The 18,526-nt window shown below is 40.0% G+C and overlaps 1 protein-coding gene across 2 annotated transcripts in view; it reads left to right on the forward strand.

Annotated features, from left to right (window-relative positions):
* LOC133592435 (protein lifeguard 1) overlaps positions 1-16,821 on the forward strand; it is a 39,888-nt gene extending 23,067 nt beyond the window's left edge. For both annotated transcript variants that reach the window (XM_061945025.1, XM_061945034.1), the window contains exons 8-11: positions 2,546-2,633; positions 12,914-13,003; positions 15,970-16,017; positions 16,538-16,821. In XM_061945025.1, the coding sequence (XP_061801009.1) occupies positions 2,546-2,633; positions 12,914-13,003; positions 15,970-16,017; positions 16,538-16,690 (379 nt within the window). In that variant the 3' untranslated portion in view covers positions 16,691-16,821. The remainder of the gene's footprint in view (positions 1-2,545; positions 2,634-12,913; positions 13,004-15,969; positions 16,018-16,537) is intronic.
* Positions 16,822-18,526: the final 1,705 nt, after the last annotated feature.

Below are 18,526 nucleotides of genomic sequence, written 5' to 3' on the forward strand. Positions count from 1 at the left end.
TCCATTTTCCCTAGTCTTATTTACAAGCTGTCACTCATGAACCGAAAGAAGCACTTCCTGAAAAACACAGTTTGGCGCTTCACAGTCAAACGACACAGCACACATTGAGGTACGAAGTGACACAGTATTTACTTGTTTCATAATGTGTCGATGCTTCAGTACTGTTTGACCTACCACTAGGTAGAAGACACAGCTTTTCAATAAAAGCTACAAATAGGGCTGTTAGTTTATACCGTATTCTTTGTGTATGCTTTTAACTTGCCATTGTAGCACTCTGAGATTTTATTACTAGTTATCAGTCTAAGGTCCCCCCCCGTTCATCCATAACAATATGATCTAGGTAGCGTATCTAACTCACTCATCTATCTAACTTATCAACCATATCCACAGGCTTCTGATAAAAAGAAACTCATGGTTAAAAAAAAAGATTGTTTGAAAACCTACCTTCCCTGTCTGTCCATACATCCATCTACCAATCTAAAGCCAAAAACTCACTGAAACTACCAAGCCATCTACGTACGTTCCTGCAAACCAACATCCTCTACCCAATGCATAAATCATGCAAACAGTATGCTTTTCTAAATACATTTTGGTATACAGATGACAGTGTAAACAGCAATTTCAGTTGAAGCCTTTCTGTGAATATTTCACTGGTATTATTATATTCATCGGAGTCCGAGTAAGTGAAAGTGATATAAAATGAAGATGAGTGATACATTATGTAACACATGTCTAGTGGGGGGCGTCTCTACAGCTGAGCAGTGTTGGGTTAGTTACTGAAAACCAGTAACTAGTTACAGTTACTAGTTACTTTATTTCAAAAGTAACTCAGTTACTAACTCAGTTACTTACACCAAAAAGTAATGCGTTACTGTGAAAAGTAACTATTTAGTTACTTCTTTTTTTCTTCTTTTTTTTTTAAAGCTCCCATTAATGCCCTTTTTGCCTTCATTTCAGTACTGTTATTGCACTGGAGAATAATACAATCTGTTGATCAACTTGACATACATTTTTATTTTCCTTTTAACATAATTAATGAAAAACAGTGCAACATAAAAAGGCATTCCTCCTTTCTTTAAACTTGGACCAATGACCATGAATAAAAAACAAGTTAAAGTGCAACATAAGAAGGCACATCATCTTCCTTGAAACATAAAGCCTGACATCTGGAGTGATGCTGCTGTCTTCCACACTTGGAGCCATGGATTGTAGAATACTTGTTTTCAGTGGCAGGATCATTGACACAGATGGTGAAGTTTCAGTGCTCAGTAGAGATGGAACACTTTTGAGGGGTTTAAGCACCTGGAGGACCTCACCTGCCACTCTCACATCATCATCAGACAGGTTGACATTTGTCTTCAGGGTGTTGTGGGTCAATGCAGAGTATATAGCTGCCTGCTGCTCCAACATATCATAAGTGGAGTTCCACCTCGTTGGGACATCATGTATGAGCAGGCAGCTTTAGCATTTCTTGCTTTGTCTTAAGCACATGAGCAGCTGTTGTGCTTGGGTGGAAGTAAGAAACCTTCCTGATCCTCCCAAAGAGGCGCTCCATCCTATTGACTGAGATTCCCTTCTGTGATGCCAAATTCACTACATGTGCAAAGCACCTATCTGTGGTCCCAGTCCTGCCTCATTCTCTGTAATTATTTGATTTTTGGCATGATCACGTGTGACTGGGATATCTTTATCTTCCATTCCTCCACTGCTTGTGTCAGTACCTGCGCAAGGAGACTCTCGTAGAGGGGGCGTGTCTTCTCATCTCCCAGTCAGCTGTGATGAAGTGAGCGCTTATAGTTCCGCTGGACGTCCACCCGTCTGTCATGAGCGCAACAGCTGATGCTCGGGATAGTTCATCCACAACTTTTTTCTTCTCCTGCTCATAAAGATCTGGCACAATCTTATTGCTGAAGTGGGTGCGCGACGGGATGTCGTAACGTGGTTCAAGCACGTTCAGCATGTGTTTAAAACCCTCGTTTTGCACAACCGAGTCTGCACTTATAAACACACCGATTCAATGGCGGGGGCGTTCAAGCTCCTCCGTTACTCCGCTCGCCATGACCACGCTGTGTGTGGACTGAACGTGCCAACAACTTTTTTTTTTTGTTTCATATATCAAACCGCGGATCAGTTGTGTGCCTCATCCCCTCCCCTCCCCACACCCACACACACACACACACACACACACATAGACCGCGCCTCTTTTCTTCTCTCCGGCTTGTGACAGAGGAAGATTCAGAAGAACGACACCGCAGCGCTTCTGTTTCTAGCCGATACTACATCAAAAGTAACGTAAAATAACGCAGTAACGCATCATGTAGTAACGGTAACTAAATTACTGAATAAAAAAAAATAACGCGTTAGATTACTAGTTACCGCCGAAACTAACGACGTTACAGTAACGCGTTACTTTGTAACGCGTTAGTCCCAACACTGCAGCTGAGACACAAAGGAAATAATATGAGATAAATCATGTATGACTGAAGACATGAAACTCTGGAGGTGCCGTCTAACGGCATACCGGTTTGATTTTGTACATGTGTAGGTTCTACTCAGCCGAAGCCGTTCTGTGGGCCGTAGGGGCGACTGCGCTGGTGTCCTTTTCCCTGAGTGTGTTTGCAATGCAGTCAAAGGTGAGGCCTGTCATACACTCCGGTTTCGGTTGGCAAGGTGAGTCGTCATAAAACCGCAATGACTTGGCTCCAGCTCAGAGGTAAATGTCCATATTGGAGTCAAAGGTGTAAAAATGAGCTTGCGGTTGCCAGCAAAGCTTTAAAAATGGGCTCTCTGCTTGAGCAAAAGAATGATTAATGCTGAGATCAGTCAATCAGGTTAAGTCCTTGTTCTCATTGTTGGCACAGTTTAACCTGTTTGAGGGTCACCTAGAGGTTTGACTATTTGCTGCTTCCGTACTTTTTTTTGGGTCATTCTTATCTCTGAGCCGTTAAAGTGGTAAACCTTAATCTGGGTGGCAAGGGATAATCAATCAATTAAATTATCAGAATGTATTCATATACCCCTTAATCACAAGTGTCTCAAAGGGCTTTACAAACTCACAACAGCATCACCATGACAAATCACATTCTGACAAATAAAAACTAAAAAAAAACCCAGCTGGGGAAAAAAGGAGAAACCTTGAAAAGGGACTGCAGATGAAGGGTGATTGACTGCAATGGATGTTGAGTGGGTATAATTATTGAATTGTTAAATTACCCGTAATAGATAATGGGGAGTCCAGTCCATCTGGAAGCCAACAAGTCATAGGGGGTTAGGTTCTTCCGGCCACAGCCTGGTCAGTTATACAGAGACGTCCATAACTGTGCATGGAAGAGTGATCCATCCCGATCTCAACTCGGGTCAGCTAGCGTATCATCCAGACTGGTACCACTCCAGAAATTATCCATGTATAAGGTACCTTTGGTTGAAGTTTCAGATTTTCAATTGAATTTCTAGAACAACAGCTTTTCTCAAAACTTCACACAATATTTTCTATTAATCCCACCCAACAGTAGAAACATTTCATTTCTGGGTGCCAATCAGTTTTTACCCTCAGACAATACACACACGCTGTCAAAACACAGACTACATGAGTGTTTGTTACACATTGGAGGGATTTAGTCAACACATTTCCACCAAAAAGTCTAGGATAGGATTTCTATATTCAGCACATATGCAGGTTCATCAGCATTGACAGCAACAGGATCGGTATCAACATCAGCATGATCTTGTCTCAGGTCAGGGTCAGGCCATAGTATTTTATAAACATCACATGTTATAGGAACATTATTCCTTTGTGTAGATTCCAGAAATATATCAGTCTCTCCAGGATTTTGCGATGTCACAATCGCACCAATTTACTCCAATTCAATCTCATCCTATTATACTTTGTCTTGCAACTTTGTCAAACGCCCACAACTACCCCGAACATTTTGACCAATTGCCGTCATTTTCGCTACTAGAATTTGTCTCTGAGCGGCGCTCAAACGATCACGTCACCTGTCTAATCAAAATGTATTTGTGTGTCTTGTGTAGACAAATCAGGAACAAATATGTTTAACAACATAAGAACTATTTATTGCTCAAACAGCACAATCAGTCCTCCCACATCACTAAGACCGACTTCATGTTCCTGTCTACAGCGCTAAGCCTTCTTGGTAATATAGTATGTATACAAACATTCACCTCTTCGTTTACATGTGTGTATGTATTTATTCAACATTTATTTAGCCAGGATTTATCACATACGTACTCAAGGACACAGATACCAAACACAAACACACACACACAACATACACACATATGCAACTATATGGACACAGTGATTGCATGGCTGAATACAGAGGAGACATGTGAGTAAACACAATCACAGGAACCATCTGCACCAGGAGGTCATCAGACCATGGCCAACAGGACGCTGACACAAAAGCGGCCCCACAAGTACAGCCGATAACCCCTGAGGCAGATGGCTCATATGAGGAACATTGGAAAATAAAAATAATAAAACTTGTAAAATAGTAAGAACCGTGAGTATAGAATAAAATACAAGTAAGACATATGAAGATTAATATATATATTTTTTTTTTAATGAATATACAGTAAATAAATAATAAATAAAAATAAATAAATACAATCTTGCGTAACTATTAGGATAAAAAGTAAAATACAAATGGATTCAATAAAATAATTAATATCAGGTAAAAGCCAAATCAAAAAGGTGGGTCTTAAGCCTGCTCTTAAAAACATGAACATTCTCCTATTAAATGCTCTTAATCTGCAGGGATAAACGTGTTGAAACTTAAATGAATGTATAAGACGAACAAAAACTTTTTAAGTGTAAAACATGCACGAAGAATGTTTGAAAGACAGGACAGACACCGGACAATAAGTAAGATATTCAATCAATCAATCAATGTTTATTTATATAGCCCTAAATCACAAGTGTCTCAAAGGGCTGCACAAGCCACAACGACATCCTCGGTACAGAGCCCACATAAGGGCAAGGAAAAGATTTTGGTGATGCTTTTTTCTTGTATCACAAATGAATTAATTACTATTATTAGGTATAATTAATTGAAATATTAACATTTCAAAATTGAGCTCTGAATATGTGATTTTATTGCCATCTAGTAAAATGGTGTGACGGGCCAGACCTGGGGCGTCATTTACAAAGATTGCGTATGTGCAAAAACCTGCCGTACGCCGTCTTTCACGGCAAAAGATGAGATGTATCAAAAGTGACATTGACGTGGAAATGTGTGCTGCCTCACGTCATCTCCATAGCTGCCGTACGCACATTTTATACAGGGTGTGAATACTTTAGCTACACACACAGGCGATGCTGGGTAAAAGTTCACATTAAAAAGTGCCATTTTTTACTCAGACTGATTGATGTGCCCATCAGAGACATGTGTACAACTCCATCCATCCATTCTATACCGCAATTGTCCCTCTCGGGATCGCAGGGGTGAGTAGGGCAGGGAAGAGGGGGTATTTTGGGGTTGGAGGTGAAGTGGGCTAGAGCTAGGGGTGTGGGAAAAAATTGATTCGAATTCAAATCGCGATTCTCACGTTGTACGATTTAGTATTGATTCTCATTTTTCAAAAATCTATTTTTTTTTATTTTTTTTTTATCAATCAATCCAACAAAACAATACACAGCAACACCATAACAATGCAATCCAATTCCAAAACCAAACCCGACCCAGCAACACTCAGAACTGCAATAAACAGAGAAATTGAGGGGAGACACAAACATGACACAGAACAATCCAAAAGTAGTGAAACAAAAATGAATATTATCAACAACAGTATCAATATTAGTTACAATTTCAGCATAGCAGTGATTAAAAATCCCTCATTGACATTATCATTAGACATTTATAAAAAAAAATTAAAAAAAGAACAATAGTGTCACAGTGGCTTACACTTGCATCGCATCTCATAAGCTTGACAACACACTGTGTCCAATATTTTCACAAAGATAAAATAAGTCATATTTTGGTTCATTCAATAGTTAAAACAAATTTACATTATTGCAATCAGTTGATAAAACATTGTCCTTTACAATTATAAAAGCTTTTGACAAAAATCTACTACTCTGCTTGCATGTCAGCAGACTGGGGTAGATCCTGCTGAAATCCTATGTATTGAATGAATAGAGAATAGTTTTGAATCGGAAAAATATCGTTTTTGAATCGAGAACCGCTTTGAATGGGAAAAAAAAATCGATTTATAATCGAATCGTGACCCCAAGAATCGATATTGAATCGAATCGTGGGACACCCAAAGATTCGCAGCCCTAGCTAGAGCCCATCAATATAACATCATTTTCACATGAAACTCTAATCTGGCTGATGGCAGCAGGCTACTGTATAAACACATACTATAATTTCTATCAAATACATTTATATTGGGGGAAATCAGAGTCATCCAGCTCTTCTGAAGTTTACGTTTAATTGCAGCGACTATCTTGTCAAAGAAAGTGCAGTACTCATTTTCCCCAGTCAGTTTTGGCCACACACATCCATCTTCTTCTTCACTTTCTTCCTGACACAACCATTTTGTTTTTGTTTTCGCTATGCGGTGCAATCGAAACATGAGAAAGAATCACCTCCTACTGACTTGTGATTGGTCAGACCGTGCCAAGCTCAAGCAAATGGCTACTTTCAATATGATTTGCATATTTATAGGGAGGCGTAGCCAACATCTGTGACCAATTTCAAGTTGATTGCGATGTATAAAAGAAATGTGCTTGGCACTGTGCGTGCGCACACTTTAATACATCATTTTAGTTCTCTGGATTTGAACGTACGTCTGTTTTTAGTAAGAACGCCATGCAACTCTAGTTATATGAGGCCTCTGGCCCCCGATCTTGAGTTTGATGCCTGTGCTGTACACAGGGATAGGAATTGATAAGACTTTTCCGGTTCCGATTCCACTTTCCATTTTGCTTAACTATAAAGTTCGTTATCGGGTCTCTTATCAATTCTTATTTGGAAAAAAAGATAACAAAAAGATGGATCGTTCTCTTAAGATGCAGCAGGAACTCCGGAGGCAAGGTGCAGGTGAGACATTGATATATCGTCCATGAAATCATGAAAAAATACAAAAAGGCAGAAAAGCGTGCCGATAGCGTGGGAGCTATGGCGAAGTAAATAAATATCGTAGAAATACTTAACGTAACGGTTGCATGGAAGCAAATAGCAGATGTCGTCAATGTTGTGTAGTGCAAACAAGGAAGCCAGACTGATTGTGGCAAAAAACAGGAGTAAGTAGCTCTCTGATTAGTGCCCAGGAGCAGGCGAGCATCCCAAACTCTAATCAGAGGCAGGTGAAACTAATCTGCAGTCATGGCAACTAAAACACACACCCAGGCGTGCTGAAAACAGAACTAAGGGAGTCAAACTAAAACAACACATGATCCGGGCAATGGATCATAACAAATTGGGTTTTAGTTTACTGGTATGACCTTACAAAGTCACCGGTGAGGTGTTAAAAGGCACAAAGCATAAAAAACTATTCCAAAAATAAATAAATACAAAATTCTGTAGAATTTAACACGAGAATGTAACATTTCGTAATCTTTTTTATAACTTTTAAGAATCTCTGTAATCTGCCTAGAGAATATACCGTGCAATATACTGTGCAAATGTTTGTTTAGATTTACAAGGCAAAACTAATATAATGACATAGGCTCATAACATGCCAATTAAGATATTTCTAGCCTTTTTTTTTTTATATATAATTTTGATGATTAATAACAGTTAATGAAAACTCAGAAAATGTGGGGTTTTCAAAACCTGTAAGCCATGATCATCAATCAAAATGATATTAAATAAAGGCTTGACATATTTCACTTTGCATGTAATGACTATATTACAAATTAGTTGAATTGCTGACATAAATTGACTTTTACACAATATTCTAATATTATAAGTTCCACCTGTATAATATAATGACTGAGTGAAAATGGGGTTGGAGGAAAACATGCCACTTTTCTCTGACTCCAATTGAACATTCATACCAAAGGAGCATTTTTGTGGCAAATTGTTGCAAGCTTTTGACCACAAACTTAGTCACTGCTCTGTGCCATTCGTTGTCGTACTCTTCCCTGCCGCGGTGACAGCTAGTGGCAGACGTGAACTGGAGCTGTTACTGCCCGCCTCGAAACCAGTCAGAATATGTCTCCTTGTGCTCATCTAAATAATAAGGCATTCATTTCAGTTTAACAGGTAATAGCGCTATCATTAGAGGCAGTATTAGTAGTACCTGTTGTATTTACGTCAGATGACTGTGGTTGCCTGGGATGAGGTCAGCATGGTCCAAAAACGTGACATTCATATACAAACCCTGTTTCCATATGAGTTGGGAAATTGTGTTAGATGTAAATATAAACGGAATACAATGATTTGCAAATCCTTTTCAACCCATATTCAGTTGAATATGCTACAGAGACAACATATTTGATGCTCAAACTGATAAACTTTTTTTTTTGTGCAAATAATCATTAACTTTAGAATTTGATGCCAGCAACACATGACAAAGAAGTTGGGAAAGGTGGCAATAAATACTGAGAAAGTTGAGGAATGCTCATCAAACACTTATTTGGAACATCCCACAGGTGAACAGGCAAATTGGGAACAGGTGGGTGCCATGATTGGGTATAAAAGTAGATTCCATGAAATGCTCAGTCATTCACAAACAAGGATGGGGCGAGGGTCACCACTTTGTCAACAAATGCGTGAACAAATTGTTGAACAGTTTGAGAAAAACCTTTCTCAACCAGCTATTGCAAGGAATTTAGGGATTTCACCATCTACGGTCCGTAATATCATCAAAGGGTTCAGAGAATCTGGAGAAATCACTGCACGTAAGCAGCTAAGCCCGTGACCTTCGATCCCTCAGGCTGTACTGCATCAACAAGCGACATCAGTGTGTAAAGGATATCACCACATGGGGTCAGGAACACTTCAGAAACCCACTGTCAGTAACTACAGTTGGTCGCTACATCTGTAAGTGCAAGTTAAAACTCTCCTATGCAAGGCGAAAACTGTTTATCAACAACACCCAGAAACGCCGTCGGCTTTACTGGGCCTGAGCTCATCTAAGATGGACTGATACAAAGTGGAAAAGTGTTCTGTGGTCTGACGAGTCCACATTTCAAATTGTTTTTGGAAACTGTGGAGGTCGTGTCCTCCGGACCAAAGAGGAAAATAACCATCTGGATTGGTATAGGCGCAAAGTTGAAAAGCCAGCATCTGTGATGGTATGGAGGTGTATTAGTGCCCAAGACATGGGTAACTTACACATCTGTGAAGGCGCCATTAATGCTGAAAGGTACATACAGGTTTTGGAGCAACTTATGTTGCCATCCAAGCAACGTTACCATGGACGCCCCTGCTTATTTCAGCAAGACAATGCCAAGCCACGTGTTACATCAACGTGACTTCATAGTAAAAGAGTGCGGGTACTAGACTGGCCTGCCTTTAGTCCAGACCTGTCTCCCATTGAAAATGTGTGGCGCATTATGAAGCCTAAAATACCACAACGGAGACCCCGGACTGTTGAACAACTTAAGCTGTACATCAAGCAAGAATGGGAAAGAATTCCACCTGAGAAGCTTAAAAAATGTGTCTCCTCGGTTCCCAAACGTTTAATGAGTGTTGTTAAAAGGAAAGGCCATGTAACACAGTGGTGAACATGCCCTTTCCCAACTACTTTGGCACGTGTTGCAGCCATGAAATTCTAAGTTAATTATTATTTGCAAAAAAAAAAAAAAAGTTTATGAGTTTGAACATCAAATATCTTGTCTTTGTAGTGCATTCAATTGAATATGGGTTGAAAAGGATTTGCAAATCATTGTATTCCGTTTATATTTACATCTAACACAATTTCCAAACTCATATGGAAACGGGGTTTGCAGTTATTGCATGCTGTGTGTTGAAATGCTTCAGCATATTGCTCGCATGTCCTCCTCTTGATGTAATACAGTCGTGGTCAAAAGTTGACGTACACTTGTAAAGAACATAATGTCATGGCTGTCTTGAGTTTCCAATAATTTCTACAACTCTTATTTTTGTGTGATAGAGTGATTGGAGCACATACTTGTTGGTCACAAAAAACATTCACGAACTTTGGTTCTTTTATGAATTTATTATGGGTCTACTGAAAATGTGACCAAATCTGCTGGGTCAAAAGTATACATACAGCAATGTTAATATTTGGTTACATGTCCCTTGGCAAGTTTCACTACAATAAGGCGCTTTTGGTAGCCATCCACAAGCTTCTGGTTGAATTGTTGACCACTCCTCTTTTCTGACATGGACTTGTTTCTTCAGCATTGTCCACACGTTTAAGTCAGGACTTTGGGAAGGCCATTCTAAAACCTTAATTCTAGCCTGATTTAGCCATTCATTCACCACTTTTGTTGTGTGTTTGGGGTCACCAACTGCGCCCAGACCCAACCTCCGGGCTGATGATTTTAGGTTGTCCTGAAGAATTTGGACGTTTACTCTCTGTAAAGCACCAGTTCCATTGGCAGCAAAACATGCCCAGAGCATAATACTGCCACCACCATGCTTGACGGTAGTATTGGTGTTCCTGGGATTAAAGGCCTCAACCTTTTCTCCTCCAAACATATTGCTGGGTATTCAAGATTCAATTCAAGATGCTTTATTATTGTCCATTCTTTAACATGTACAAGACATATGAAAACTGAAATTTCATTTTCGGCACAATCCCACTAAGAGCAGACATACGTTACAGCGGGACAAGACGGGACCGCCAACGGATCAGCCACTTACAGCGCTCCTTAAAAAAGGTGGGAAAAAGGTGACATAGGGAAAGGGGGGATGAGTAAAAAAAATATCAGTCTAAGGCTGGACCATCGGGAGGGGTCCAGACTGAGTCCAAGGAAAAAACCTTACATAGCATCGCACACATACACATGATACATATAATCACAACAACTCGCAACAGAGGGGGGGGGATTTGGGGCCCTGGAGGCCGGCCTGCTGCTAAGCGCTACCAGCCCTCCATAACCCCGTAGAGGAATTAAGCAGTGGTGAAGGGGTTGGTTGGGGAAGGGGCGGGTGCGTGCATGTATACCCAATTAACTTGGGTGAGATGTTGAAATGTTTTTGTGGACTGGGGCCAATCTCAAAGTTCGACACCAGGTGTTATTGAAAAAAAGGAAGGTCAAAAGCGTCCATCATTGAGGTGTCCTCGGGGGAGTTTTTCAGAACAGCCTGTTCCTGATAGCGTCAAGGCCATTCGAGGGAGTCAAATCGTAGATTAGGATGTTGTTTTCTTCGAGCAGTCAAAACAATGACTTGCCTGCTCTATGTCCGTGGCCAAACAGCTCAATTTTTGTTTCATCTGACCACAGAACTTTCCTCCAGAAGGTCTTATTTTTGTCCATGTGATGTCATCGGGCAGAGTCCTTCTTCCGCCCGGGTGCAGCCATGTTGCTGTCTGACGTTGCGTGATGACATCATCGTCGCCCGGAAGAACCGTTTACGGAATCGGTTAACAAAATGACAAGCGATTCCAAACAACAAACGGTTTTTGATTCCCATCCCGAGTTGTACACTTTACTCAAGTTGTGCTCCTAACTTCTTATTAATTACAGTAAATTACCTCTCTACTTGGCACTCAGCATCAAGGGTTGGAATTGGGGGTTAAATCACCAAAATGATTCCCGAGCGCGGCCACCGGTGCTGCTCACTGCTCCCCTCACCACCCAGGGGGTGGAACAATGGGATGGGTCAAATGCAGAGGGTCGTTTCACCACACCTAGTGTGTGTGAGACTATCAGTGGTACTTTGACTTTAACTTTAAAAGCATTGGGATCCATCAGCAAGCTTTAACGTGCAGCTTGCATGGTGCACGTTTTTAATAGGTGGAAGACCCCAACGACTAGGTTTGCTTTGGGCCCCCAGGTGACTAAATGGCGATGTCTATATTCTAGTCCATAAAATTTGCCTTAAAAGTGTCATATACTGAGAATAAAAATAAGATCAGATCTTCAGTGTAAGGGTAAGTAGTTACCGCTACCGCAGTATGTAAAGCAGTGGACTCCATTCAGAAGCTGAAACGAATGAATGTTTGACTTTGTATTAATCATTTTCAATTTCACGCCAACGCAGGTTTGAGTGACATTTTAAAAAGTCTCATTACAATGTGCGATATTTTACGAGCAAACGTCCTATTGAGAAAGTGTCTCCCGATGACAATGAATGTTCCTTCAATGAGCCGCTCGTATAGCCGGGGTGCGTGCGGCCGTCAAACAGTGAAACAGATGTGGGCAAAATGGAAACGAAGTCTGGAAGTGATTGTTCATTTACTTTTAGTCGCGGTTTGTAGTTTTTAAGGATGCCTTGTCACTTATTACATCTGAAGGAGTATATCTATTATATTGTATGTCTCGTGAATACTCCTTACTGTTCATCCAAGGTTTATAGAGCCAATAAATCACACAACTCAACAATAAAGAATAACTTTATTAGAGTGATTCATGGTTTTTTTTTGTAAGTTGTCGACTTTATATCAATCTTGCGCTTTGCAGGCCAGGTAATCATGATAGTGATTTTTTATTTGGTAACAGCCATCGCTTTATGTCTGCCTGAAAAGGGCATGCAGGCCAAAACACCGCCTACCCTCCTTCCATGCCAGCCGTGCATCTGGTTGATTAATTATCCAGGATCATTACAGCCATAATCGTTAGTATATTCACGTGTTGAACTGCAATGTGTCTTCATCACTCAGTAATCTGGGACGCCTCACAGCCCAGCTGCAACGTTGGAAGACCTTGAGTGGCCTTTATAGCGATGATGAGCATAAATGAAAGATGTTCCGGCTACAGCCTTTTCCAGGCTGCTCACATCCTCTCGGTCTCTCTCCTCTTTGACACCAGTGGGACTTCACCATGGCGAGTGGGAGCCTGTGGGTGTTTGCATGGACTCTGCTTTCGTTTGCACTGCTCTGTGCCATCCTCCGATCGCAGGTAAACAAGAAGACGGGCGGGTCTTTCACCCAAGATGGCTCTCAAACTTTGTTCACCAAGTACCACTTCAAAAAACAAGTACCACCATAATGACCCACATCAAAATACAGCAGCGTAGTAGGCCTACGTATTCATAAAGGCAGAAACAAGAATACTGAATATTTGTTTACACCAGGGGTGTCAAACTCATAGAGAAAAATATACTCCCAATTGTGCCAGACTAGTGAAATTCCGGCACGATAACTTAAAAGTAAAGACAACTTCAGATTGTTTTCTTTGTTTGAAAATGGAACAAGCACAAATGTACAAATCATAATGTTGTTGGGTTTTTTTTTACACTTACATGTTGCGGTTAATCATTTATTTGTCGTTATTTATATTTTGTGAATAAATTATGCAATAATGTTCATCAGTCAACTCATCAGTGTTAATTTTCCATCTATCAAGATAAAAAATGCAATTAAATTAGGAAAAAAATTAAATAAAAAGATTATATCAAAATCAAATTACAGAATGTTATTTATATAGTTTGATAATTTCCCTTGACTGATGTAGTAACATCATGTGGTTTATTTTGTACATATGTAGCATCATCTACAAAGATACAAAAAATTGCTATTGCGACATCTAGAGGACACATTTATTACAGCCGTTTCTTTCATTCAAAAATTTCAGGTACATTTTTACGCTTAGCAAACTCATCCCACGGCCCGGATAAAACCTGTTCGCGGGCCTGATGCGGCCCTCGGGCCGTACGTTTGACACCCCTGGTTTACACTGTAATATTACACACAGTTTGAACAGTGATTGTCTATGGGAAAATAAAACAGTACTTAAATAATGAATCAAATCTTTGGGGTACCACAAGATGGAGCCCGCATGCCACTAGTGGTACACGTACCACAGTTTGAAAATCCCTGGGTCAGAGGAAGACAATATATATTGATTCATAACACATTATAGACAAGTACTCATAAAGCTCTGTTCACACTGCAGCTCAATTATTATTTTTTTCCATTTCAATGTGAACATTACAATTTCGATATTTTGAAATCCAACGCTGGCGTCTTTCCACATGAAAGGATTTTAAATCAATTCACAATCAAACCTGTGATTTCTACTTATTCTGATTCTAAATAGATTCATAATTTTCGAGAATTGATTAAAACATGTTTTAGTCTTAACAAAAACATGTTTTTAGTAGAGAGGTCCGATAATATCGGCATGCCGATTTTATCGGCCGATAAATGCGTTAAAATGTAATATCAGAAATTATCGGTATTGGTTTTTTATTATCGGTATCGTTTTTTTTGTTATTTTGTTTTTTGTTTTTGTTTTTTTAATTAAATCAACATAAAAAACACAAGATACACTTACAATTAGTGCACCAACCCAAAAAACCTCCCTCCCCCATTTACCCTCATTCACACTTATTCACACAAAAGGGTTGTTTCTTTCTGTTATTAATATTCTGGTTCCTACATTATATATCAATATATATAAATACAGTCTGCAAGGGATACAGTCCGTAAGCACACATGATTGTGCGTGCTGCTGGTCCACTAATAGTACTAACCTTACAGTTAATTTTACTAATTTTAATTAATTACTAGTTTCAATGTAACTTTTTATATTGTTTTACTTTCTTTTTTATTCAAGAACATGTTTTAAATTTATTTATCTTATTATTTATTTTTTTTAAAGTACCTTATCATCACCATACCTGGTTGTTCAAATTAGGCATAATAATGTGTTAATTCCACGACTGTATACATCGGTTGATATCGGTATCGGTTGATATCGGTATCGGTAATTAAAGAGTTGGACAATATCGGATATCGGCAAAAAGTCATTATCGGACATCCCTAGTTTTTAGCTTTTTTTTTTTTCAGAAACAATTTTTCGGGTTGTTATTTGAAATGACCATAAATGAGACGGTTTTCTGAAAAAATGTGTTGCTTCAAAAATGAAACCAGTTGCATATTCTTATAGTTAACAACTTAAAGGGAAACTGCACTTTTTTAAAGATATTACGACAGATTTTTTTTTTTTTAATGCATTCTAAATATTAAATAAATTCGATCAAAAGTCAGTTTTCAATGGAGCGTATGGGAGTCGTTCAATTATGCCTATAAAGCCCTTAAAAAAAACATCCAAACACCTCCAATAAGGTTTTATATACTGTATTTTTCGGACTACAAGTCGCAGTTTTTTTCATAGTTTGGCATAGTGCGACTTATACTCAGGAGCGACTTATGTGTGAAATTATTAACACATTACCGTAAAATATCAAATAATATTATTTAGACGTATAAGATTTCATGGGATTTAGCGATTAGGAGTGACAGATTGTTTGGTAAACGTATAGCATGTTCTATATGTTATAGTTATTTGAATGACTCTTACCATAATATGTTACGTTAACATACCAGGCACGTTCTCAGTTGGTTATTTATGCCTCATATAACGTACACTTATTCAGCCTGTTGTTCACTATTCTTTATTTATTTTAAATTGCCTTTCAAATGTCTATTCTTGGCGTTGGGTTTTATCAAATAAATTTCCCCCAAAAATGCGACTTATATGTTTTTTCCTTTCTTTATTATGCATTTTCGGCAGGTGCGACTTATACTCCGGTGCGACTTATACTCCGAAAAATACGGTACACAATTTTTCCAGAACACCGGGACTGACACTAGCACATACCGGGACTGTGTCTAACTCCTAAACAAAGGGCTGTGTGTTTGACGTCATATTTGGTGGGCATTTTTTGGGGGGGATAATGTAAAGGACTACATAAAAAGATCGGATTTAACCAAAAAATCGAACATCATACCCTGCAGTGTGAATGTAGCCTAAACTGCGCACACATGGAGAGGCGTACATCAATCCTTTGAATCAAGTGCAAAATTGTGTAATTTCACACCTTTCTAAACTTATTTCTACCATGTTTTGTCTTTCAACAGTTTGCGTACATTGCTTACGCCTGCCTGGGCACCTTGTTGTTTTCCCTGGTGAGTACACTCCACACCTGTCAGGAATGAAATAAGCTCTCCAACGCTGACCTTTCCAAGTGAAATAAATCACCATCAAAGGGGGCTTAATGTCACCGGTGTGAATGAGATGCAAGATTTGATCCCAGGGCTAAGCTGCAAACCGCCAGCGTCTGAGTCGTTAGCGCAAATAGACAGACTCTGATGTCCTTGTGCCCTTTTATTTCACTCATACGCCTTCTTAACGGGGGGGCTTCAATTTCACAACCATCCTCCCTACATGCCCTTGGCGCCAACCACAAATGTTGGTGACCCCCGCCGTCACAGATGGGAGCAGTCGGACCGCTCACGGGGCCCAAACAAGCCGTCAGGAGCAAGTCACAGCTTATTTGGGGTCTACAGAATAATTTATGAGCAGCAGACAACGACCGCCTTGTTAAGTTTCTTTCCATGTGTCTCCCCTTGCTGGGACAAAGTCTCTTTAATCACACAAACAAGCTGTCATCACGTTGAAGCATCTCCTCTCTCACTATCTCTGCAGTACCTGGTGTTTGATACCCAGCGCATCGTGGGCGGCAAGCACAGGAAATACGAGGTCTCTCCCGAGGAGTACATTTATGCCGCCCTCAGCCTCTACTTGGACATTGTTACCTTGTTCCTCCTCTTGCTACAACTCATCAACCTCTGTCGCTGACCCTCAGCCTCCACCACAGGCTGAAACGCCGTGTCTTGCAGGAATCATTCTCTGAATTCTAACGCAGCGTGCAAGATGATGGGGTGCCGAATGTAAAAGTTCAGTCACACTTTTCTAGCAGATATACATTCGCGATCAAAAGTTGACATACACTTGTAAAGAACATAATGTCATGGCTGTCTTGAGTTTCCAATCATTTCTACAACTCTTATTTTTGTGTGATAGAGTGATTGGAGCACATACTTGTTGGTCACAAAAAACATTCATGAAGTTTGGTACTTTTATGAATTTATTATGGGTCTACTGAAAATGTGACCAAATCTGCTGGGTCAAAAGTATACATACAGCAATGTTAATATTTGGTTGCTTGTCCCTTGGCAAGTTTCACTGCAATAAGGCGCTTTTGGTAGCCATCCACAAGCTTCTGGTTGAATTTTCGATCCCTCCTCTTGACAAAATTGGTGAAGTTCAGCTAAATGTGTTGGTTTTCTGACATGGACTTGTTTCTTCAGCATTGTCCACACATTTAAGTCAGGACTTTGGGAAGGCCATTCTAAAACCTTAATTCTAGCCTGATTTAGCCATTCCTTGATCACTTTTGACGTGTGTTTGGGGTCATTGTCCTGTTGTAACCCCCAACTGCGCCCAAGACCCAACCTCCGGGCTGATGATTTTAGGTTGTCCTGAAGAATTTGGAGCTAATCCTCCTTTTTCATTGTCCCATTTACTCTCTGTAAAGCGCCAGTTCCATTGGCAGCAAAACAGGCCCAGAGCATAATACTACCACCACCATGCTTGACGGTAGGAGTGGTGTTCCTGGGATTAAAGGCCTCACCTTTTCTCCTCCAAAAATCTATCCATCCATCCATTTTCTACCGCTTATTCGCTTCGGGGTCGCGGGGGGGGGGGGGGGGGGGGGGGCGCTGGAGCCTATCTCAGCTACAATCGGGCGGAAGGCGGGGTACACCCTGGACAAGTCGCCACCTCATCGCAGGGCCAACACAGATAGACAGACAACATTCACACTCACATACTAGGGCCAGGTGCATGTCTTTGGAGGTGGGAGGAAGCCGGAGTACCCGGGGAGAACATGCAAACTCCACACAGAAAGATCCCGAGGCCAGGATTGAACTCACGACTACTCAGGACCTTCGTATTGTGAGGCAGACGCACTAACCCTTCTTCCACCGTGCTGCCTCCTCCAAACATATTGCTGGGTATTGTGGCCAAACAGCTCAATTTTTGTTTCATCTGACATCACATGGACAAAGATATGACCTTCTGGAGGAAAGTTCTGCACCAATTTTGTCAAGAGGAGTGGTCAAAAATTCAACCAGAAGCTTGCCAGAAGCTTGTGGATGGCTACCAAAAGTGCCTTATTGCAGTGAAACTTGCTAAGGGACATGTAACCAAATATTAACATTGCTGTATGTATACTTTAGACTCAGCAGATTTGCTCACATTTTCAGTAGACCCATAATACATTCATAAAAGAACCAAACTTCATGAATGTTTTTTGTGACCAACAAGTATGTGCTCCAATCGCTCTATCACAAAAAAATAAGAGTTGTAGACATTATTGGAAACTCAAGACAGCCATGATATTATGTTCTTTACAAGTGTATGTAAACTTTTGATCGCGAATGTATTTCTAAAATTTTGCTCATTTTCATCACATTTAAGTTAATTAAATGTTGACTCTTTATATCTCATATGAATATATTATCTAAAATCCAAACATATATGTTAAAACTAAATGTTAAATCTAAACCTTAATGTTGAATCTAAACTTAAATGTTACATCTAAATGCGAGCGCTAAATGTTAAAGGGGAACT

The sequence above is a fragment of the Nerophis lumbriciformis genome, linkage group LG04 (genome assembly GCF_033978685.3).
Source record: "Nerophis lumbriciformis linkage group LG04, RoL_Nlum_v2.1, whole genome shotgun sequence".
NCBI lineage: Eukaryota > Metazoa > Chordata > Actinopteri > Syngnathiformes > Syngnathidae > Nerophis > Nerophis lumbriciformis.